This window comes from Protopterus annectens, chromosome 1.part0 (assembly GCF_019279795.1).
Source record: "Protopterus annectens isolate FY-2018-M chromosome 1.part0, PAN1.0, whole genome shotgun sequence".
In the NCBI taxonomy this organism is placed as follows: domain Eukaryota; kingdom Metazoa; phylum Chordata; order Ceratodontiformes; family Protopteridae; genus Protopterus; species Protopterus annectens.
In genome coordinates, this window is record NC_056725.1 from 48,994,418 (window position 1) to 49,021,231 (window position 26,814).

At 36.3% G+C, this 26,814-nt stretch overlaps 1 protein-coding gene across 2 annotated transcripts in view; it reads left to right on the top strand.

Moving 5' to 3' along the window:
• The window catches only part of LOC122810865 (ras and Rab interactor 3-like), a 1,223,645-nt gene that overhangs the window by 872,695 nt on the left and 324,136 nt on the right, over nt 1–26,814 (top strand). For both annotated transcript variants that reach the window (XM_044082437.1, XM_044082487.1), the window contains one exon: nt 3,854–3,926. In XM_044082437.1, the coding sequence (XP_043938372.1) occupies nt 3,854–3,926 (73 nt within the window). The remainder of the gene's footprint in view (nt 1–3,853; nt 3,927–26,814) is intronic.

The following is a 26,814-nucleotide window of genomic DNA, read 5'->3' on the forward strand; positions in this document are numbered from 1 at the left end:
ACGTCTAATGTTATCAGCTATCAGTATCTTTCAATTCCTCCTGATAACCTCACATGCCTGTTGAACATCATTACTGAATGTAAGCAAGCATCTCAGCCACCCAGTTTCACTTTTTTTCTCTCAGGTTTGGTTTATTTTCCTTACGTGTCTCTCCATCCAAAATCTAAAGCCAACCTCTCCGGTTTCTTACAAACTTGTTATATAGAACTCCTTTCTGGATTTCCCTCTTTTTATATCCACGTTTGTGGAAACATTGCATCAAGCAGTCCATCAGTTCAAAGAAACTGACCTTTAATGACGTGGATAAACATGTTTAGGGTGCATGCTAGTCCTATGTAATAAATGATTTTTCTAGTAATCCTTTCTATGTATTTGAGTATTGAGATTGCCATCCATTCCACACTGTACTGTAACATTTAGAAAATCTATCTTTTCTCCAGAACTACAAGCTTCAAATTCAAGGACGTATTACTGCCAAGATATTCAGTAAAATCAAAAAGTTGTTGCTCATTCCCTGTCCATAAGAGGAATATTTCATCCACAAATCCCTGTAATAGGCTATATATGTCGTCCATGTATTTTGATTTTCTTTTTATGTGATAAAGACAGAAAGACCACTACAAAAAGTATCCAAGAACACTGATATGACATTCAGCATTGAAATACTAACAATGCACTTTACATTCTATACAATGTATTAATTTTAAACAGTTTAAATGTGGTATAACTGAAGTAGAGACTCAGATTCATGATGAGTGGGGGGGGGGGTCAATGGGAAAATCATGTAGAATACAGGGAATTGTTGTGGCAGCTCAAACTGAATGCCTCACCTGTGTTAGGCCTCAAAGAACATGTATCAATTAGCACTGTTTTAAATTTGAGGGCAGCAAACTTGTGATCTCAGTATTTACCCTGTTTCTGGTAACTATATTAAATTCTTGCCTGTATCCATACCACTAATTTTCTGTTTATTTATATTTTTCAAGTTTATTCATGGTTTTAATATTACATTGTGACAGCTCATTCACCTCTTAACCAAAGGACTGTACATTTTTAATTTTCACATCTTTCATAATATTTATATTTTATGGTAGTACAGTTTTTTTTAAAAACAAAGAAAAATGAAATGCTTTATGTTATATTTTATAAGACACTGGCACGTTATGCCTTCATAACTACACAGTCACATGATTTTTGTGCTTTATAAAGGTAATGCATTTGTTTTAGTCTATGGTTCTGATGAAGTCCTATCATTGTAAAAAGGACAAAACTGCTTGACCTTTATTTTATGTTTTTGAATAAACTAATTTTGTGTACTATTTTAAGCCTAAACAATTTTCCTTCAAAGGCAAGAATCAAATCCTGTACCTTCTTCTGTAAGGTAAATTATACCAACCCCCTAACCTATGTCAGCAACTATAGGTATGCCAGTTGATGTGGTCTATCTAGATATGATTAGTGTAGCTCAATGTGTGCGCATGTACCTTTAAGAAGCTATCCAAAGGCTTGCACAAGTGTATAAATACTGAGCACGTGCAAGCCTGACTGCCATTTTGTAGTCAGCTGTTGAGATGTAAGCATGTATGTATGTAAGGTCTGTCTGTTAATCAGTTTGTTTATATATTATGATGCTGCTATCCATCCTGATGTGTTTCTATGTGATAAAGCATCTAAACAAATTACCCTGCCTGCTTGTCATCTATGTTAGAGAGGGACAAGCGGCAGTTAGGGCCTATGATACAATTCCACATCATACAATTATTGCATTGTTAATGGAGAATGGTATTGAGTTAGGGCCTATGATACAATTCCACATCATACAATTATTGCATTGTTAATGGAGAATGGTATTGAGTTAGGGCCTATGATACAATTCCACATCATACAATTATTGCATTGTTAATGGAGACTGGTATTGAGTTAGGGCCTATGATACAATTCCACATCATACAATTATTGCATTGTTAATGGAGAATGGTATTGAGTTAGGGCCTATGATACAATTCCACATCATACAATTATTGCATTGTTAATGGAGAATGGTATTGAGTTAGGGCCTATGATACAATTCCACATCATACAATTATTGCATTGTTAATGGAGAATGGTATTGAGTTAGGGCCTATGATACAATTCCACATCATACAATTATTGCATTGTTAATGGAGAATGGTATTGAGTTAGGGCCTATGATACAATTCCACATCATACAATTATTGCATTGTTAATGAAGAATGGTATTGAGTTAGGGCCTATGATACAATTCCACATCATACAATTATTGCATTGTTAATGGAGAATGCTATTGAGTTAGGGCCTATGATACAATTCCACATCATACAATTATTGCATTGTTAATGAAGAATGGTATTGAGTTAGGGCCTATGATACAATTCCACATCATACAATTATTGCATTGTTAATGGAGAATGGTATTGAGTTAGGGCCTATGATACAATTCCACATCATACAATTATTGCATTGTTAATGGAGAATGGTATTGAGTTAGGGCCTATGATACAATTCCACATCATACAGTTATTGCATTGTTAATGGAGAATGGTATTGAGTTAGGGCCTATGATACAATTCCACATCATACAGTTATTGCATTGTTAATGGAGAATGGTATTGAGTTAGGGCCTATGATACAATTCCACATCATACAATTATTGCATTGTTAATGGAGAATGGTATTGAGTTAGGGCCTATGATACAATTCCACATCATACAGTTATTGCATTGTTAATGGAGAATGGTATTGAGTTAGGGCCTATGATACAATTCCACATCATACAATTATTGCATTGTTAATGGAGAATGCTATTGAGTTAGGGCCTATGATACAATTCCACATCATACAATGATTGCATTGTTAATGAAGAATGGTATTGAGTTAGGGCCTATGATACAATTCCACATCATACAGTTATTGCATTGTTAATGGAGAATGGTATTGAGTTAGGGCCTATGATACAATTCCACATCATACAGTTATTGCATTGTTAATGGAGAATGGTATTGATCACTATGTTGTAAGACAGATAAAAATGGCAATATTATTGCTCTTGTAGGGTAAAAACTGGTGAAACTATCTCTGGTGAAAATGTCCCACAAGGTTCTTTTTTTGGAACTGGTCCTTTTTGGAATATTTATGGCAAGCTTTCCAGTACAAGTATGTGGATTATTCTAAAGTTGCTTCAGTGGCAACACACAACAAATACAGATGATTGCTATGGATTATAGGGACATTTGGATGAATTATTTTTAAGGTCAGTTGCTAATGGTGTGAAATTCAGTATCAAAAAGATGTGTGTAATACATTATGGAAATAATAATTGTTATCCTTATGCTATTAATAACTGAGTGGAAGAAATACTGTTTATTTCAGGTATACTGGTTGTAAACTCTTCAAAGGCACTGATTCCAAAAGACTCACTACTGACCACTTACACCGAGAGCAGGTGTCATAGAATCCAGTCTCCATAGTAAGCCTGTTTATAGTTAGGGCTTACACTGACGTGAGACACTTACATTGAGAGCAACTGTTTTGGAATCTGGCCTTAGAGTTTGATTTATAACACATTGAACATTGACGGTGGAACTCAGTGTTATATCATTACTTTTATTTCTATAATAATAACATTCCTTCAGTGCTAGAAACAATACTATATAGTTATACATAACACTAACTAATAAAACAGGCCATCAGTAAAATGCAGCTGGAAGTCTGAATGATGAAACTGTGGTTTATTGCTTAAAACTTTCCAGTGCTAAAAAAATGTTTCTTGAATAACTTTATTATCCTTACTTTTTATCATACAACGTAGAAAAACTTTTTTTGTGTGTTTCAGTTGTTCGCCTGGAGAATTCTCATCTGGGATTTGTAGATATTTTTCAACTGATTGCCTTCTACCTGATCACCAGGTGAGATATTCCAACATAACTTGATAATACAATTTTCTTTAGCTGTAGATACTTGCTACAAATATGACTGAAGATGTTGGATAAAGATCAATAAAACATGAGCAACACTTGTAATTGATATTGTAGTCACAGACTTTCTGTTTTTTTTCTATGTAATGATGTACATAGCAGAACTGTCTTTTCACTAAATGGAATTGGCTTTAACAGCTTAAACTATTATCTGCTTATATTGTAAATCCCTTCTCATATCTCACAGAATGTACCTGGTGTGTTACAAGCAAAGGGTAAGTGTCACTACAGACCAAGGAAGTAGAATATATGTATTTTTAACTTTGCAGCAGGTAGACTTGTTTAGCACAGAAGTACTGCAGTCATTACCAATACAAACAGAAATTCTAGTACCAGCGACTGTGGCATTATTTCCTGTAAGGTTGTCTTACTTAAGAATGTAAAGTACACAGATGACCCAAACACTCGGTATCAACTTCACTCCTCTGAAAGCACAGTAGGACTGCTGATGTGTGTGTGTGTGTGTGTGTGTGTGTGTGTGTGTGTGTGTGTGTGTGTGTGTGCATGTGTAGTTAATTGCTGATGATCCTCAACAATAATTTTTGTATTTTTTTTTTGCTAAAATTACATAAGAATATTTTTCTCTACCTGGAAAACTCATTGTTTCAGGAAGAGGATCTTTGTCAAAGCCAGCTTGTGCTTTTCTGTTTCACTGTTTTAAATCCCTTTGGGTTTGATTCCAGCTAAGTTAAAGGATTCCACTCTTTTTTGAAGATTTAGAAGGGTAGAGTTTTGAAAAACTCTTCACGTATGGTCACACTTGCTGTTAACTCTGTATACTAGCATTTACCATGAAGCAGGAATGGAGGCATTTAAGAATATTTTGATGAGATATGGTAAATATGATATGGATTTTAATAAGTTCTTGGTGGATGTATTATATCAGGTGTTGACTAAGAATGTTTTCTCTTTTCAAAATGATAGCAACTTTGAAATATGTGGTATTGTTCTGGGTGCAAATTTTGTATCTATATATACTAAATAAAATTTTTCAAGAATATATATGGGATCCCAGCAAAAATAAATGTTTAAATATAACGGACTCTTAGTATCATTTCCTTAATGACTATTGGATGATTTGGGATAGAAAGGTTGAAGAGTTAAAAGAGTTTGTACATTTTCTTAATTCTAACAAGTTTGGGATTACATTTGATATTCAGTTTGAGCTTTGTACAGTCATGTTTTTATGCTTCAGTTACTAGGTTGATGGATGGCACTAGTACTATCACAGTGCATAGGAAACAGTATTGTAGAAATGATTTTGTTACCAGCATATACTTACAATCCCAGACAAGTGATGGAGGATATTCCTGAGTCTTAATTTTTAAAACTTAGAAGGATTTGTAGTGATGCCACATCTTATGAAAAGTAAGAGGAGAGACTTGCAAATTGGTTTGTTGAAAGAGGTTATCTTCATAATAATATTGGTCAGTTGAAATTAGAGGTGGGATGTACATCAAATAATGAAATTCAAGTATAAAGACAAGGTTTCAAAAAATAAAGATGAGAAACCTAGGTTCCTCTTAACTTGTGTCTCTAACATTTTAATATTAAAATGTTATTCAGAAGCGTTGGGGCATTTTAACTAATGAGGACAAGGTAGATGAGAAATAACAATTTGGTTATAGGAAAAGTAGTGCTCTGAAACATCATTTTTTGGGTTATAAATTTAGCACTAAACAACAGGATGTTAATAGTGAATTGTTGGGATGTTCACTCTGTTGGAATTGCATGTATTGTGCACATGTAGTTAAGCCTAAACACTTTATATCTGTCAGTACCACAATAGTTTTTGAGATGAAGGGGTTAATTACCTGTATTATACCTTGGATTGTGCATTTAGTAGTTTGCCACTGTGGAAGTTGTTATGACAGACAGACTTCATTCCCCTTTAAAAGATTTACTGTGTAAGAGGGAGCATAGTCATTTATATAAACATTTGGTACAAAATTCCACGGCTAAACTTTCTTTTATAAGGATAGATCAAGTATCAGGTGGATTTACAAAAATAACTAAACATCATCAATTAAATCATAACAAAAGAAGATGGATTGCTACTCTGAGTGCACTACTTAAACTAAGTTTAAATGCAGAATAGTGAATGTTCATTTGCTAATTGTACTTAACCATTTTATAAATAAAAGAACATTGCTGCTATATTTGTAGTCTCCCCTAGTGGTCAGTATTGGAGCATGTAAGAGATCTAGTGTGTGGTATAGCAAAAACATTAAGCTAAATTAAATAGCTGTTGAATGTAATTGGTTATTGATGGCAGGGGTGGTTTTAAATTTGTAAGTGGGTAGTCCCTTGACATTGAAAAAGCTTTTTGGTAAACCTCCAGTTCCAGAGGGTGTTGTGGGATATCATTTTGGTGTAAAAAAAAAACAAAAAAACAAAAAAAAAAACGAACATTGTTGAGTTGGAAGTTTTGAGTTGTGTGTGTTTGTTTTTTATATGTGTGTGTGTGCGTGCCTGTGTTTGTGTGTGTGTGCGTGTGTGTGTGTGTGTGTGTGTGTGTGTGTGTGTGTGTGTGTGTGTGTGTGTATATATATATATATATATATATATATATATACAAACACACGCACGCGCATGCGCACACACACACACACCAAGCTGAAGTGTACTTTTTATCAGAGTATCCCATTAATAATATTACCTAGAAGTTTTGCAGTGGAGGATTAAATGGGGAGTGACATATTCCCTTTTTTTAGATAGCTGTCAAATGCTGGGTCACAGCTATTCATTATCAGATTTTGATATTTTGCATTGTACTTGGGTTCTACATAGGATGAAATGTGAAGTAGTGGTTAAAAGTATATGCTAATTGAGCTGTTCTTGTATCAGAAGTAAAACTTGTGCATATATTTCTACTAAACTTTTAGAGTAAAATTCAACAATGGGCTACGTTTAAATACTCAACAGTGAAATTGCTACTTTACATGCATTTTTACATTGGTTCCAAGGATAACTCACTAAAAGATTTATAAAGAATTGTCAGTGGGAATTGAAAAACTAACTTGTTAATACAGTTTGATTACTTTTATATGAATGTAAGTGTGTCTATGTCACTAGTTATAATTCAATAAAGGTGTTCAAAAAAAAAAAAAAGAAAAAAAAGAAATACTGTCTTTAGACACAAGATTCCTGAATGTACATGCTTTGTCAGTTTAGAGTGTAGCAATAAAGAATCACCAAAGTACAAACGACTAAGCCCATTAATACAAATATCTATCAGTGCAAGCCATACAAAGAAAATAAATATTACTGAGATTTTAAATAGAACAGGTTGTTGTTGTTCTTTCGACTTTTCTCAGTTTGGGGTCGCCACAGCGGAACTCCGGTCCGCTAATGATCGGCAGTAGATTTTTATGGTGTCAAGGTGCCAGCCCGACACCCAACCTTCAACGAAGGCACCCCCATTCACGCATGTTTTTCGAATGCCATTCAACCACAGGGAGGACATGCACACTCCACACAGAAGGTGCTCCAGCCGAGAATCGAATGCGAGAACCTCTTGATGTGAGGCAACAACGCTACCGCTGCACCACCGTGGCTTTTAAATATAACAGGTCACAAACATTAATGACTTGCTGTAAATATAAACAGGAACAGTTACTGACTGTTCAGAAAGTTGGACTTCATATGGTCAGGACCATATAATCAACTTTCCGAAAAGCTGAAGTTTCTGTATCCAGATATGGGAGTTTACACTTTTCCCCACTGTAGTGTGATCTTGGAGTTGGTATATATAGCATGCAATGGGTGCAGGTGGTCTTGTCCCCTGAAAAACAGATTTTTTGTTTTGTGTTGCTCAACTTCAAGATGTTAGTTTAACTATACAAAATAATGAGATCAGTACTTCTTTACACTAAAAGAGCTGCAAGAGAAATGATCTGTTAATAAATAACAGTATGCACCCACGGCGTATTTATTCTAATATAGTTAAGGAGCAACTTTGACAAGTCTATATATAGATGAAAATGGCTATACAGCAGCAAATGCTAGGATTAAGAACATGTTTTTTGGAAGAGGGTATGACTGTAATGAAGTTGAAAGGATCTCTGAAGAACTTTCATCACTAAGAACATCCAGAGGAGCACCATACTTTTCAAGTGGACATTCTTTGGAGCATGAGAGTTTACATCACAACCGGTCACATAGAGTAGGATAGTTTTGAAATACACTACTGACACACAACAGATATGTAATATTATTAAACGTAATTGGTGTATTCTAACTAGTGATGAAAACATTAGAAGAATTATTGATAACACTTCTCATTTAGGAACTGGAAGAACTTAAAGCAGATTTTATGTAATAGCTCTCTGACCAGATTTAAGCAGATTTCCAACAAAAAGGGAACCATATGTTCACCTGTTGTAAACATATTTTAACCTGAGATGTTTTTGTACATCTAGTGAATGGCAAAATGTACAAGCTGGGATGTTACGCAGACTGCAGGACCGGAAACATTATTTATGCTGCTTGCTGTGTTTGATGCAGTTCCTTTTAGGTTGGCAAGACTAATCGCTAGTTTAAGGAACGCATTTCAAAACATTTAGGTGACATTAGGTTAAATGACTAAGAATCCTTTGATGAAACATATACTGGAGAACAAAAGTCACAGCTTTTGCTTCTTGGCCCAACAGGTCATTAATGACAATACAAGGAGAGGAAATTTAGTGAATGTTATTGACACAACGGAGATGAACTGGATAGGTAACTTATAGGCTGATAAGCTATGTGGGCTTAACAGCAATTTACCTCTCAAACCAGCCCTAAAGGGCTGTAGACTATTGAGATGATTAATGATTCACAGGTGAAGTTTTTAAATAGAGAATTGTTTGCATGGAAGGTTTGATCTAATGAAGGATACTGAGTTATCCGAAAGCGCTAATCTTTATGTATGTTTTATTGTATTAATGTTTTAATTTTTTTAATTTTATGACAGCCATTGTGTTGCACTGGTTGCTGCATTTGTTATATATACAAAAACAGACACCCATACATATCACACATGTAGATATAGTCACTGTCAGCGTAGTAAACACACTGTAGGAAGAGATATGTGAAATCGCAGGTTAATTTAATGATGAAATGAAAAGCAGCCTTCTTTGATTTGAACTGATAATATTTACATTATTTACAGAGTGGCTTCATTATAAGTATTCAGTCCTTAGAGATAACTTCACCGTCTTTGGTTTCTCTCGGGCTCAGTCCGTCAGAACCCTTCCAGCAAACAGGCTGTAGGTTCTAGTCCACAGCTGTGTACCATAGTTAGGTCTTATTAAAGCTCTCCATAAAATCTTGATCTGATGCTTTGTCAAGGCAGTCAAAGACCCCAGCTAGATCACCCAACTCCATGAACCCATAATCTTCAGGTAGAGGCCTACACTACAGCATGATAATTCTCGTACTTGAATGACTACTTCCCTGCCTTATTGTTCCCAGACTGCATCTTTTTAAATACCACACATAGAACACTGAGACTCTATTTGCCTAATACAATTAATTATCTGACAGATGACTCTGAGAATTTAAAGATACAAGATACATTTAAAGGCATATTTCCAATTGTTCACACATCAGATGGCAACAACTACTCCTCCCAGCACAAAATCATTAACTTTGGACTCGTACAAATAGGTTGTAAGACCTAGACAACCCATTAGGAATCCCAGTACAGTCCTATGGGTGACAGTATACTGGAGGGAGTGGTGTGGTAGTGCCCAGTGGCACAGAGTTGTACTGTCTTCTTGTTATTTGCTCATTGTCTGTTATGGGGAGTGCATCATCTGTTATTGGTTGAAGTATTTGCCTAATATGTAGAACCTACCATTCCCATTCAATGGCTAAGCTTTTGTACCATGGCTTAACTATTAATAGTGTATCACTTAGGTTACTTCTCACCTTGAATATTCTGGGATAATACACCTTTCAAGTCTACTTCTGATGCATCTTTATACAAAGTAAATTCTTTATTAAAATCAGAAGTCACACTGACTCAGAACACAATAATCGTTTCAGTTCACTAAATGCTGTACCTGCCTCAAGTGACTATTGCACTTTTGTATGAGATTTTTCTTTTGTGACGTCTGGCAAATGTGAGGCAGTAGTTATAAAATTATGTACAATTCTTCTGCAGTATCTAGCTAGTCCAGGGAAATTCTTCACTTGTCTTTTAGTAAATGTAATAAGCCATTTTTATAGCTTCTATTCTTTTTCCTTTTTTTGGTTTTGTTTTTCCACCCTTCTTCTCATACCTTTCAAGTGTACCTCATTACGAGGAACATACCTCATTTGGGGTCTTAAAAAGTTCATGTTCCTCAAAGTTCCACATTGAAAGACTTTGTCACACATTCAGCATTAGGAAGTTTTTAAGTGAAATCCATTGTAGATAGAAATGAATCATATTAATTCATTAAAAGATCTTCTTTATAAGTAAAACAAGCATATTTTAACCATCCTATGACCTTCCTAGTTGAAGTTGTTAGTAAGCCATTAGTATGTGTTCCACATTTTGACCATTTGTTCCACATTATGAGGGCTAGTGCTCCTCATTTTGGAGATGGAAGGTTGAGAGCTATGCTTCTTCTTACAAGGTATCCCAGGCATTTGGATTCCACCATGCCTAAATTAATTTTTTTAGTATTCACAGGCCTGCTTGTCTCATAGATTCTGTCACGAGCGGGGCTTTAATATTTTATCCATTATTACCCAAAAAGGGGGCAGGGCTATTGCTAATTGTAGAGCCAGTGGTAGCACTGCATAATGAAACTCACTTTCATTGCTTACAAAAGCTGATTTTCTGTAGCACAGGGCCAAGTAGTATTTGACAATATCACATTGTCAACTCTAATGTTAAGTATCTATTTTTTTAGGGTCTCTGTCAACTTGTCACTTCTTGGTATGGGATGGCTTTCAAACTTTGAAATACTACTCCATTTTCTGAAGTCATTATAGAATCCAGTTACTTCCATCAGGTATAGGAACTCACACCACTGGGTGGCTCCATTCACTCTGTGACTGTTTTATTACTCCTAACTTGAAAATTATTTGAGCTCCTTGTTTTGCTAATTGTCTTTGAAAGTCTCAAAGTCTGTAATATCTTAGGCTAATCTTCACTGGAAGTTTGATATGTTCTAGTAGATTAACTCTCACAGACAGTTCTAAGTACACTTCTTTATTTCTTATTAAAAGATGTTTTATGACCTGCTTTTGTAGTTTTGATGAGGATTCCTCTAGCTGTACTTCAGTTAGAGATTCTCTGGTCACTCTTGTATGTAGTTCAGCTTGCAAGCTAACCACAACACTTCCTACTTCTTTCTTGGACTTTAATACATCAGTTTCATAAATTTGCTGTGTCTTTCTTTCCTAATTATCAAATGTTGAAGTTCACTGCATTTAGTCTTACAATCATCTCAAAGTGTGCTAACACTATGGCAGCTCACCCCTGAACTCTGCGCTTCTTGTCATGGATTCAGTACATTAATTTGATAGATTTGTTACTAGTCTAATATTCGAGGTTCTGGTAAGGGCTGAAAATGATGCAGTTTTATCCCAAGTGGTTGGCCTCCCAGAAAAGGATGGTGTTTTTGGCAGAATGGGCAGGATTACCACAGTCCTCCTGGAGAGAAGTGGCCTAGTACTTGAGGCCTCTCTTGGCAGCTCACCTCTAGTGGTAGTCAGGGGCTGTTTCTCTTTCCACCTAACTAACCTTTGCAAAAGGCAGGTGGTAATAGACAATGTAATATCAACAGTCACCCAGATTCTCTTTACCACTCCAACCATTTCTTTTGCTAATCCAGGGTTCCTTCCTGTTAGTTTCTTGACAGGCTCAACTTTCACCATTTTGTAAGGAGTAATAAAACAATATCATTTTGACAACAGCTGTATTAAAACACTGATAACCACAACCAGGTGTGAGTTTTTTCAGCAAAATCCTACAAGAAACTACATTGCCCCACTGACAAAACCAAGAACCAAGGCCATAACTGGGGTTGCTATTCCAAGGTTCTAAGAAATTTCATGTAGTTCTATTACTTTACCAACTTTATCTTTCTCCATTCTGGATATTTAGAATTTATTATTCCAATTACCTCAGATAGAACCTGCCACTTAGCCAACAATCTGTTCTCTGTGGAGTGTATTAGCACTAATACTTGGTCGACTGTGTTAAATTTCATGTGTCAGGCTTTTTATTATAAACTTGATTGCATCTCCTACGTTTCTGCATGTGCTCCTTTACAATTGGGACAACCAACTTTAGTCTACACTGCAAGCGATAGTAGTGCTGTATCACACCCTTAAATGGTGTATTTTATCTTTTCCAAGTTTCCTTAACAATGCCAAGGAGTTGTCTGGTATGCCTGACATATAGAAGTTCAAATGGATTAAATTTAGTTGAAGCATAGCACTTCTTTGATAATAATCAGTAAATAGGGTGACAGCCAGTCTTAGTTTTTACCATTAACATCAATAACTTTCTTCTAGAATGGATTTCAGTGTTTTATTGAACATCTCCACTTATAGATCAGTTTGTGGATGGTAGATTGATGTACAGTCTGTTTGAATTTAAAGCAGTGGTACTATTGATGCAATACTCTTGCTATAAAGGAATTCAGTAAGACTCTCTCTTTATGGGTACCTGGGATACTTACTTTGGATTTTAACAGTGATAGTCCTCTGGCAATATCTTTAAATTTGTTGCGAGTAATGCCACTGTTTCTGGAAATCTTGCAGCATACTGCATTATTGCTAACATATACTGATACCCATCGCTAGATTTTACTATTGACCCAGCAATGTCCATGGCAATAAATTTGCTGTTTTGCAGTTTTCTGACATTCTGGACAAGAAGCAAAGACATTTTCTGTCTTTCACTATATGGGAGGCATTCTTTCCTCTGTCATTTTCATCCCCATCTGATTTCCTACTATCTCGCTATGGGTTAGATATATTACTAGTGTCCTGTGAGGATTTGACACTATCAATTTATGTAGAAAGCCATCCCCATCTTCATTTACACTACCTAACGAGCCATCTTTTAACTCAAATTAGGGTTAAAATAATGGAATCACCTTGTTCACTAACTTCTTGTACAACCTTTGTTGCATTTTTCCTTGCCTACTTAAAGTATCATCTTCCCATTGTCTTTTTCTTAAAAGTATGTGGCTACCTGTATGTCTAGTAACTCAGGGCTGCTTTCGTTAATAGCTTATTTTGAGCTGGAAGTTGTAGCTTCCTGTTTCTGAAACTCCCACTTCCCTTTCCTGTACGTCTTCCTCTACAAAGGGTAATTCTGTTCAAAAATATACTTCTACTTTCAGTTTCTCTTTCATCTATAACTTATTGAGTGCTCACTTTTCCATTGGCTTGCCGTCTGTCTTATTGTAATTAGACACTGCCCTCTCACTTTCTTCCCCTGCTTCTTCTTCTATATCTGTCATCTATCTTTCTATGTTAGCACTTCTTATACACTTCTGTAGTGACTTTTGGCTTGTAGTCATTCTTGCTTCAAAGTTTTCTGTCAGTTCACCTTCAGTCCTTTACTGACATCTTTTGCAGTTTTAACTTTCTGTTTCTCTATCTTTGTGTCAGACTTCTGATCCTAGACAAAATCCTTTCTCTGTGCAACCCCAGACACATTCCGGACCATTTGGTAGATTCTTCACTAACTCCCTTCCGCTAGTGTTGTTTCTGTACTTCTATACGAGTGTCATGGTCTTCTTGTTTTCTGCTTATTCATATGCTAAATCAGTGCATCAAGCTGCTTGAACTATCTCGTTGTTACGTGACTCAACCTGCCATGCTGTTGCTTTGGATTCCTCCTCTTCAAACATTTTCTATAATATTTTAAAATGGGAAAAATATTTTCCTTATATTAAATCACTTGTCTAATCAGAGATTAAAGCCACATGATGTAATAGTTTTCCCAGAACTGCTTGAATTTCTACATGTGTGGGGATACTGTGCTTATCATGAAGAAGCATATTTCTTGTATGTTTTGGTTGTTTCTGATCTTATGCTTACATAATGGGGTCACTTGACAAGGATAGTCATGCGTCAAGGTCATCCTCCAACTTCCAGTCCAATGGACCAATCACCCCAACCAATTCTCATTCAAATTTATTTATCAAGAACCTCCTACTAAAACTAAAACCTACTACAATTGTTCCTGAGAAGATCCCTAAAAAATATATTAAAATCACTGCTGATTGATTATAATGGAAATGGGGTAGGCTATTCTATTGCTCCATTAAAGAAAACCTGGAAAAACCTTACACTCAAACCTGGAAAAAAATCCATCATCTCTGTACATAAAGTCAGCCACTCCACAAATCTCTCCAATTATAGGCCCGTAGCAAATTCTGTCACCACTATTTAAAATTCTTGAGAAGGGTATCCACTCTCAGCTTTCCAACTGTATCCTAGAACACAACCCCCCCCAATACACCATTGCTTTAGGCCCTCTCCCAGCACTGCTACACCACTTCTATAGCACTGCTACAGCACCGCTACAGTATTACTACAGTATCGCTACAGTAATGTCAAAACACTACTACAGTACCGCTACAGTAATGTGACAGTACTACTACAGTAATAGTACAGCACTATTACAGCACTGCTAACCTTCACTAACATAATTGACCAAAATAGAAACTCAGCCAGCCTCATATCCACACTTATTCTCAATCTAGCTAAAGCATTTGATACTGTCAGCCACCAAGAATTCCTACATAAGCTTATCTTATTAGGCCCAACAGACTCAGCACTCCACTGGTTTCATAGCTACCTAAGCAGCAGGTCTCAGGTTGTAGAATGACTATTCCTCCTTCCCATGCCTGTTAGAGTTCCCAAAGGTTCCATACTATGCTCTGTACTAGTCAATCTTGTCAGAAATGGCTTGCAAACAGTATCTGGGTATTATCAATTGTCCAGTGCACAGACAACTCTACTGTTATCTGCACAGCAAGCAGTTATCTACACTCCCAACAACTTATACAGAAAGCCCTTTTATCCATCGAAACCTGGCTTGAGAATTCTCACATCCTTTTCAAACCCTCAAAAAAACTAAACAACGCTATTTATCCCAAAAGAGTTTAATAGTAAAGAATATATGTATGTATGTATGTATGTATATATATATATATATATATATATATATATATATATATATATATATATTTTTTTTTTTATCAACTCAAAAAAAAAAAAAAAAAACATTAATATTGAACTTGTACCACATACCAAGCTACTAACAATCACCCAGATGACCAACTGAAATTTAATCAGCAAATTCTGCAAAGAACTAAAAGAGAAACATCAAAAACAAGGAAGCCTCTAAGGAAGTAAACCTTTCCTAACTGACTCAGCTCAGACAGCTATAACCACAACCTACCTACACCCAGCCCTCAGGTATGCCTTCCCCTCCCTCAACACCTAAACTACATCAGTACTATAACAAAATTGTCAAATCTACTGCAAATCTACCCCCAGAACCCACCAGTGTCTGCATCTAAAAAAATAAGCTCATACATGTACTCACTACTGCACTATCACTTACAATATATAAACTACTATGTAAAACAAATCAGAGCCCAAGTCTTACTATCCTCATCTACCGCTATTCCTCAGACAGAAATGCAAGATCTACCGACAAATTGTTATTTATCATTACTAGAAAAAAAATGCAGGAAATGCATTGTATTCCAACTGTATATCCAAATAATGGAATGTTTTTCTAGCACCTTTAAGACAAATCAGCTATCAAAAATCTTACAAAGCTGAACTCAAGCAGAACCTTACAAGAATATGGCTTCCCTCCTGTGATAACCCAGACTACTAACAGTTCCCAGAGATACATACATACATACAAATATTTCAAACACAGGCATTAATGCCCTTCTAGCTTGCCAATATACCAAAACACTTGGCCCATAATAAGTGTCCTGGCTGTTCTTAAAATATCTACACTAGTACTTGCTTTAAAGTAATTTGGTAGTCTGTTCCATGCATCATCTACTCTGTCAGAGAGCCAATTAGTACACTTCTCATTCCTACAGAATCTTCTACATAGGTTGTCTGATGATACTCTAGTACTTTTTGATAACCCCAAACCTGAGCTGCCAAGTGCTCCGGATTATGCAGAACGTGCCGCATTTAAGGCACAGAACTCACAAAGTTCCGCATTAAGCGTGTTGGTTCCACTTTACGCATTTTGATTGGCTCATATACCATGAAAATAGCTAATCAACATACAGGTATTATGAGCCAATCAGAGGTTGATTACTGATGCAAAGCAAGCCAACCAGGGGAAGCGGAAAAATAATGAGACACTTCTGGGTGACTGTTTTCGTGCCTCTGCGATGTACTGCTGGGAGTACTTTACTTTTCTTTGTGGCAACAATTGTTTTTTTTTCTTTTGGATGGCAGCAGCGTTAGGCTTCAGGGGTTTTCTGGCACTGACGATTATTTCTTCAGCCAGCAAACTTCTGGGGACTACAGCAGTTCATCTTCAAGCAAGGAAGAATATTAGGATCATGGAACAGAGAACCGTGGAGAGTGGAATCTGCAGTACAGCGTGCAAGCCAGTACTCACAAAAAGATTTATGATTTTTTTTCTCTAGGGAAACATATCTTTTGGTGGTATATCTTTGGTTGCAGGTAAGTGCCTAATTTTAGTCCAGGTTTTGCTAGAACAGAGGAGAAAGAATAGGCAAGCTTTTGTATAGTTTTAAACTTTATCTTCTACAGGATAGCCGTGTTCTCTGCAGTACATTTGGTTGGGGGGTAGGTAAAGTCTTTCAGCTTAGTATTTTTTAGAGGGGCAGGGATGTTCTGTCTCCAGTGTTTGCACTCTATGTATGAAGGTAGAACAGTTAACTAAGAGTTCACATAAAAAAACAAATATTAAGTTATTTTGCTGAGTAATATGATTCAGTATTATCTACCATGAATATCAGTTAAGTCTTTTGTGTATTACAGTGTATTCATGCTGTAGAGTATAGGGGAATTCTCTGCATTAAATTTAGTGGTGGGGGGATTCTAGCAACTTAAGTGTTTTATGTTTACAGGGTTACACCTTAGGTTCTCCTTCCTCATTGTCTGTAGTAGGGCAGAAAAGCTTGCTAATAACTTCAGCTAGGAGTTCATACAAGTATGCATTGTCTGTGAATATCTGTTAAAATTGTTTTAAAACTGATTGTGTAACTGACCCTTTCAATGTGGAACTTCAAGGAACATGGACTTTTTAAGACTCAAAGTGACGCATTTTCCTGATAATGAACACGTGAATTGCTCAGTGAAAAAAGTGCCTAGGTTATGAGTGTTTAGTCTTATGCAGAATTGCTACTTTTGCTTTCTGATTGTCAGTGATTTGTCATTGACTGTGTTCTTAGTTATTGTAGTGTTTTTCTGATTATAGAGAACCATTTTTGAATTTAGTTGCATGTTTTTGTAGTGTTTACTCTTGCTTCATATACACTTCAATTTACTGATTTTGCATGAAAACCACTTCAGTTTGGCACCGTGGAAATGTTGCTTTTTCGCACAGTGTGAAAATAGGGTGTTCCACATTTTGCCTGTTTGTCACACATTGTCAGGGTCTGTGTTCCACATTGACCTCTTAAGAGGTTGAGAACTATGCCCAAACATTCCCAAAGGTAGTCGTCTCTAAATGCCCTTTATACCTGAATAAGATCTCCTCTTAGATATCTGTAAGAGACACTGTACAAGTTCAGATATTTTAGTTTTTCATAATAACTTAAATTTTCACATCTATGGATGCCCTTGGTACATTTCCGCTGTAGTCCTTCCAGTTTACTCATGCTTGTTGTCCTATAGGGTTTCCCTATTGTTGTTCCATATTTAAGTTTGGGTCCAATGTAACTAACAAACAATGACTTCATCATTTTTGATTTCTTAGACTTTATAAGTCTTTTTATGATTATGCGGTGGTGGTGCTGTGGTAGCGTTGCCGCCTCACAGTTAGACATTTCCCGTTCGATTCTCAGTTAGAGTGTCTTCTGTGTGGCGACATGCGTGAATGGGCATTCCTTCATTGAAAGTTGTGCATTAGGCCCGGCAAGCCAGCACGTAAAAATCTACTGCCAATCATTAGCGGACCGGAGTTCTGCTGTGGTGACCCCTAACCGGGAAAAGCCGAAAGACACAAACAAAGACTTTATAAGTCTTTTTATACAACCTATAGTTCTATAACTATCATTAACCAATCGGTTGATATGATTAGAAAAACTCATAGCTGAATCACCCATATACCCAGGTCCTTAAATGAGTCTACAGTTTCAACCACTGTGTGCTATATTAAATATTCAACTTTCAGTTTATGTCTCCCAAATCTCATATGCTTAGTTTTTGATGTATTTATCAGCATGTTATTCTCCTGTGCCCAAGTGGTCAATTTAGTCAAGTTATTTTGCAGACATGCCTTATCTGTAATGCATGTAATCAGGTTACCCAATTTCAGGTCTTCTGTATATAGACTGTAGAACACCTCCGATGAAAAAGTTAGGTCTGAAAGATACCATCTAAACAAATAATAGCACAGAGCCCTGTGGGACATCCTGTCTGTAACCAAGGATTTCACCTGTCCAGTTGTTGTATGATACTTGCCATCTTCTATTTGTAAGCCATGCAGCTATCTAGCTTATCAAGAGTACACCAATACCTATTTGTACTAATTTATTGATCAGTGTTTTGTGTATGACCCTGTCAAATGCTGAAGTTAAATTTATATAAATTACATCACAGCACAATTTTTCATTCTTGGCTATTATAGAACATCATGTTACAGTTGGTAATAAATCTGTTTTCAACATATGGTTGCTGATATATGGTTTCAAGTCCCAACCTATCCAGTTCTGACAATAACTTTTCCAATATTACCTTCTCCATTATTTTTCCACAACATGAAAATAGACTTAAGGGTCTGTATGACTCTGGGTTTGTACTACTCCCCTTTCCCATGAAGACAGGTTTAATATGTACATGTCTACAATCTTGAGGAATCTCCTCATATTTATATGACGTAGTGAATAATAAATACAATGGCACCTTAAGTTCTTGCTGAAGTGTTTTCAGGTCATTGTTACTAATTCCGTCTCCTCCCTGAGCTTTGCTTGGATCCAGTTTGCCCATGTCTTTTTCAATATAATCTCATTTGTTTCCAGTATCTGGGGTTTCCTGGATGTCATTAGATCAACTTATCACCCCTTTAGTGGAGCCAAACTGTTTTGCATAAGATTTTAAAACTATATCTATAATCTATTGTATTTGAGAATATATTTTAGAATCTGAACCCTGTTTATTTTTGTCTTTACTCCTTCCACATCTTGTGTATCTATAAAAAATGTTTCCTATTATGCTCAATATCTTTATATAAATTTTCATTTTTTTCTTGATCTTGTCTCACACTATGCTTAATCTGTTTATCCATCTTGTTTATTTCAGTTTTCAAAGTTGTAGTTAGAACTGTCTTCCATTTCTTATATTTATTGTCTCTAACCTTAATCAGGTATCTTGTTCTTATGAAATATATCCCCCTGACGTTGTATGCCTAGGTGCTGATGATAAACGTTTTTTGATTTTATGCACTCAAACAATTTCTCTTTCAAAACTTTCCACATTCCATCTGCAGTTTTTCCACTGAACACCTCACTCCAGTTAGTTTTACATAGTGACTGTTTTGCTTCCATATAATCTGTAATTAATATTCTGCGCAGTGGTTTAGATTTCAGTTTGGCAGCAATATCTATCAACAAATTACCCTTTATAACCCCCCATGATCACTATACATCAAAGGTGTAAAACATGACTTGCAGTAATTTCTTTAAGAACACAAACACGGTCTAGTATATTTCTATCCCCTGGTATTTTTTTTTTTACAATCTGAAGCAATTGTTGTTCCTGAATATATGTTATGAATAACTTCCTTACTAACATTGTTGAATCAATATTATTCCAGTCCATTTCTGGTTAATTTAAGTCCCCAGCTAATATTATTCTTTCCTCCTGTGTTTCATACAAGAAATATACAAGTTCCTTTAGGTCATCTGCACTTGACTTTGGTGGTCTATACACTCCAACAATTGTTATATGTTCCAGTGTTGTTTTTGTCACAGTCTATAGTATTGGTGTTATCACTGAACATGTAATAATCACAGGTCTCAATTATCTTTAATCCCTATCATAACACCTCCACCTAATTGTTAGAATGTCTGTTACAGTAAAAACATTTATACCCTAACAGAACTGGTTTTCAGTTATTGTTCTTCAACCATGTTTCACAAACAGTAACAAATCAATGTTGTGGGAACATAGCAAATTTCCCAATTAAAAAAAAAATGTTTATTAATGCTCCTAGCATTAACAGCCATCAGATATGCATCAAATGTTGCTATCTGTGAACTGTTAAATTTTTGACCTGACAAAAATTCTGCCTAGTGTTTGTCAAATATTGCAAAATATCTCCTGCAAAAATTCTCTTCCCTGATCTTCACAAATACATGCCATCCGGTCTGAACATGTGCCAGAAAGTAGGCTTGGATGCGCTACACATTTCCATTTTTTAAAACAGGACAGTTTTTCCATGTAGGTATTTACCCAAAAAAATATTTTCATTCACAGTGACCTGACTATCCTTTCTAAAGTTGATTTGTGAAAATAGCTATACTGTCTAAGAGGGCTGTCAGTTCCCTACTAACAGAGAATCCATAGTGATTACATCATTTGTACAAACATGAATAAAAACGGATCTGTACTTCCTTACATTAAGGTGTTCCAAGGCTTGTCTCACAATCTATTTTTGCTTCTGGCAAGCATAACACTAGTTGATGTTCATTACCTTCTCTGCAAATATAAGTATCAGTTCCTCTAATAATTAAATCTCCAATTACAAGAATAACTTTGCTGGCCAGTTCTGAAGAATCTTCAGCTTCTGAAGAATCTTCAGCTTCTAATACAGTTATATCTGCTCTATCAATTGTTACGAAGGATAGATCTTCATCACCATTAGTCTAATAATCCCATTGTTTTCACTGTGTATTAAATTCTCATCCAGCTGGTATTATAAATCCACAACTTGAGCCATGTAGTCAACATCTGTCTTTCTCTTCTTTTTTCTTACAGCAATGTTCTTCAATCCTTATGTGAAGATTGGGTGAAGATAGGTGAAGGCTGCCAGCCTAGCCAGATAGAATTATTGAGATAATTCTGTCATCTGTAAATATTAATGTAAACCACAGGCTTGTTGTCTTAAATGGTAAAAACAGTGTTACATGTGGAACTGGAAAGAAATGTAACAACAGTGCACTCTACTGACCATGTAAAGCATGTTGTGACCCTTTGATGTTAAAACTTGGAGTCAGTAAGTCTAGAGGGAGGCATTCTGCCTATTCTTTTAAGGCTAGAGTTAATGGCCAGAATTTGCATGCATAAATGTCCTTTATTGCTCTGGTTTCTGCCCAGAGATGAAGAATGCAAATGTAGTTTCTGTTAGCCTGGAAACCCACAGAAGTGTGAAGAATGATGTAATGTAACCCAGGGAAGTATGAAGAATGATGTAATGTAACCTAGGAAGTGTGACGAATAATGTAATGTGAACCAGGAATGTGATTTTAAAAACAGAGAAAATCAGAGAGCATTAAGCATTTTTGTCTTGACCATCCAACTCACCAGCACTGTCTTGCTCTATATGCAAGTCTATCTTAGACTTGTGTTTTCTCTTAGTCTAATCTTTCTAGTTTCTAGCTATTTCTAAGTGTTTTGTGTGATGTCAGAACTGTACTACTGAATTATTTTAAGTATTTCTCTGTGATCTCTAAACTCTGAACTCTTGACTAGCAGTATGTAATAAAAAGTATTGTCTTGTGTTCTGACTATTTGTTATTAAATATTTTAAACCCTTTCAACTGTGGCTGTTTTTGTAGAGATAATTTAAGCTTTTTAGAGTACTTGCATGCCTTTGGTAAAATTGTACAAAGCCACTTCTTTCAATAGCTTTAGCCCTGGGCTATACTACCAATTGGATAATAATATTGCACAGTAATAATTGGACACCCTTTCAAGGGCCTTTGAGTAGCTGATAAATATTAGTGGGCGGTGGCAGCTGGTACTACCGTATAGTCTGGGAAAAAGGGGCACAGCTGGAGAACCTGTGCCAGCCTTCCCCAGGAGTGTCTGTGCGGTTGTATAAACCCTTCTCAAAGTGTGTGTGTGTGTGTGTGTGTGTGTGTGTGTGTGTGTGTGTGTGTGTGTGTGTGTCAGCTACTTTGGCAGGGACACGAAGCACTGGTTGGACAGAGAGGGTGCTGGAAGTTTTAGCTTGCCCACTAGGCTGAGATAGCTGTGCCAGTGGGGAGTCTTATTGGGGACCTGGAGAGCAAGGGAGCGACCAGCCCCAGACTGACTGTGATTTCTGTGTGCTCTTAAGAGAAATTGCACTTTACTGTGTGTATTTGTTATCCTTTCCTCCTATATGAGGCACCCCTCACTGGTGTTAGTGGTGAGGATTGAGGCTCCCTAATTGCTGGGCCAGGACACTGGCGTCACACCTTCCACATTCAGTTTTGATTTCTTCCTTTTCATCTGCCCCTTGCTTCTTTTTTTCTTCCTTCTCTGTTGAAAACATAATCTCTTTTTCTGTAGCCTGAACGTTTTCTGATAGAAAAATATCATCATTCCCTGTAACCAGTGTGCCTCATAACAAAGCAGTGTCCTTTTTACTACAAATTCTCTTTTCTTTATAGTCATTAATCAGTTTCTTTTTCTTCCTTCTTATTTGTTGTGAACTTCTTCCTTTATTTTTTTTTTGTTTCCTTTCAAACAAACTGGATCCTCAGTTTGCTGAATACTTGCATCCAGAATTCCAAAGTTGTCAGGGGCATTGCCTTGTTTCACAGAGGTTGAATAAACTTTGCAGAAAATAGACACATCATTTCCTAAATGTGTTGTTTGTTCTTTGCCTAACATTATTTAGTTCATCAGTCCAGCCATGAATATATTCAACAACAGTTCTCCAAGCCGTGCCAATTGCACAAGTGCAATCGTCATCAGTAAGTCTAGACTTACTTCTAATAATGGTAAGCAAATCAACCAACTTTTGACACAGATCACCAGTGTTATCAGCTGTTACCTTTAAATATGCGTAGCATTTATAACACTGTACAAGATACTTGTGCATTACCAAGTCATTAATTGCATAGTCATTTAAGGTATCCATATTTAGCTTCAAACGAATAAAATATTGTAAAGAAAATAATCAAAAACAGTAACCACAGAATTCAAAAATAACTTAAATCAACTTCTATGACAAAAAAAAATTCACACCAGCAGTATACAACTAAATAATAAGTTAAATACAGTAAAATCATTCTGACTATACGAGTTCTGCAAGCCAGACAGAAGTTGTAATTCCTTTACATCGAGCAGTAGCTTCTGCTCCCTATCATTTGCAGTTGCACTTCTTTTTAATAGTAAAGATCAATAAATCACAAATCAAGGTGGGATTGTTTAGATATGCTCAGGATTTACCTCTCTGCAGTCTGTGTGAATTTATAGCTGTCTAGGCCCCTTGGGGTGGCTAGACCTTGCCTGTGTAAAACCTATCCCTTTATAACAGCCAACAGTGAAATTAAAGGTAAAACAACAAAATATGAATCAAAGCAAACCTTGTTAACAAGCTATCCCTTCCTACAAACAATTAAAAACAGTGATAATAAATACAATGAACTTACAACCAAGCAGCTCTCTGACATATACTGTGTGTTAATTTCTACATATGTACAAAGCCTAGTTTTATGGCATAAACTGCATTACAAACTCATTAACATTACTGCATTCTACTATAAATGTATTAACTACTGTGTAGCTTTTTAATATTACTGTATTGTAGGACTCTAGTAGAATGTTACAAATATAAAGTTAGAGTGCTTAAACGCAGTCTGATCATTTAAGAGGTGTGTGCGTGTGTGTTATTGTACCCATGGTATGTTAATATTTGTGTGTATGCTTTCTCCCGGTTTAATTTTCCAGGTCTTTTGGATTGCTAATACCATGACAAGGACAGACCTATTCCTAAGTCAAGGTATGATTAAAGTTCAGGAAATTAGTATTGCTTCAATCTTTGATGTTAGCCAAAAGTGCTCTTCACAGCACCCACAATGTGCCCAGAATTGACTCCTCCTGCAATTCATATAGAGTTACATGCATTGGTAGCATGTTTAAATATGACAGTAAATTCTTTTTTATGAGACCCATTGTTCATACTAATATTGGAACTGTCTGGAACTCTTCCTTCCACATTACTCTCATTTCTGCCTGCAAATCCTGGTATTTTATGACTTTGTGTCTGTCTGTACATAAAACACAGTAATCACTGGATGTAGCAATTTCATTGATCAATGTTGCTTTCGTCTTCTTTTCATGGAGTACTATAACCTTTAAGAGGGGTGGAGTTCTAAAAAAAATCTTATGTCATGAGGGGTGGCTGGTGGCTGGGGAATTGGGGGTGGAGGAAAGCATAGCAGGAAACTGCTCCAACCCCTGCAGGAGGAGACTTCCCAACTGAGTGGCTAAGCATGGAGCTCACCAGTGTCATGCACTGTGATGAGTGTAGGCTGCAGCCCTCTCCGCTGGATGGGGACCTGACATCAGCTCCTCATGCCTATCCCATGGCCCCTCTAGCACCTGTGCCACTAATCAAGCATGGGTCATAATTGCAGTAAGGGCCATATTCCTCTGTGCCACAGAACCATTCAGGAAGAATAATCAGAGAATAAAACAAAAAAAATGGTTATCCTAGTGATTAGTAGAGCTTATAAAATGTTATATGATATGAATCAATAAGAGGAGGTTAGAAAATACTGGGAAAAGATACTAAAAAGGCAAATTGTAAATGAACAATAGGAAGAAATCTTTACGGCTCCCAAGTATGCAACAACGTTTTGAAGGTTTATGATATTTTATGGCAGCATCTGCATAGGTTATTTTTATTTTGATTCATATTTCACAGTTTTCCTCAGGTAGAAACCAATGTTAGAGATGTGATGGGAAGGACAGAGGAAACTGGGAACATATTTTGGGGGATTTAACAACTTAGCAGATTTTAAAATCCCCTACAGACTACCTTGACAGAAATATAGGAGAAAAATGTTGGTAACTATAGGAATTATCATTTTGAGTTGGGATATAAAAGATATGAATTGCCTAGGCATGAGGAGGCCTTTATAATTTAAATGTTGTTGGTGGAAAAAGCAATCCCTTGGAAATGGAAATCAAAACAAAGTGGGAAAGTTTGACTATTGTAAATGTGATAAAATAAATGAATGGTTGATCTTTTAAAAGGGGAAGCATCATGTTTCATAGAAATAAATACACAAGGAACCTATGTCACAAATATGACTTGATGCATCTCATTGCACCAATGCAGGCTTCGCAATTAAGCTTTTGGGCTAGAAGGATCCCTTCGGCAGATATACTACTAGCTTGAAAGCTCGAGTAATTACAAAACCTGTGTTGGACTACTAAAACGTATTACCTCACTTTTTGTGTTTCAATGTCTTTGTGTGTGTTCTGTTAGTGGACCAACATGGCATTTCCTTGTTTTTTTTTTTCATGCAGAAATAAATGGAATTTGAAGGAACAATACATGTACTTTAACATTCAGGAGCAGGAGTGAGGTTTAAGGGCAGCAGGACTGAACAATTCATGTAATGGAATGAAAATAAATTGTTAAAAAAGCATATACGCATACTGCGTGATGGTAATAATGGAAACTGTTACTATAATTTGTTCTCTTTTTTATTAATGTATGTGAACTCATGTTACAATTTATAATGTGACATTTAATAATACAGAGGAAAAAAACAATAAATAGATCTAACAATAACAGCGTTCTGTCCAGGCTAAATATCAAGTTGTCTGAAAAAAGCTCCTATGCCCCTTCTCAATGGATTGTGAATGATACACTGAAGACGTTCCTTATGATCATGTTTTATACTATTTAGAAAGTGATAAAAGACTCTGGAAGGCTTGCGAATACAAGAGGGATCAAAGTTTGTTGGTGAAATGTTTTACAGTGTCAAAATGCTTCACAACAGTAATTCCAGAAACTGTGACAGTTGTGTCCACGATATTAGGTACAGAAAAAATGTCTGTAATATTTATGTGCTGTTTTTTTTTTTTTTTGATGAATGTGAAAAAGTAGAGGTTTCAAGTTTTGGATTAATCACCATATGCCAGGCACCTGTTACTAAATACTGACCTATAACTCTGAAGGAGTTCTGAATATTTTACGAATAAAACCTACTGGACTGTTACAAATAAGATAGACATGAGGGCTGCATGGTACAGGTACATTATTGGTCAATAACAATGAGGCATAAGATAAACATTCAGCAGCACCCCACCACAGATAATTATATGCACAATACACTGTAAAGTAAAAGAACTGGCAGCATCAACTTCAGAACCAAGGACCACACAGATATAGCAGTGTCACACAGAATGAACATGAGGCATGCAGTGTTAACATCAGGCTATGATGGTCAGTTCATTGTTGGGACTCAATGGACATCAGACATAGCTTCATATACCGCATAGTAGGAGGGTGGAGTGGGTCAGAACCATCATCATCATCATGAGCAGAGATAGCTAGGGACACAATGGCACATGGCTGTCACACACACATGCAAGGTGGGGAGAGCATATCACAGGAGACAGAAATGAGGCTCCCAATTTGGCAGGTACTTTTTGTGAGGTATTGTGTCCCACAATGGAGGTGGCATACCTCTGTCCG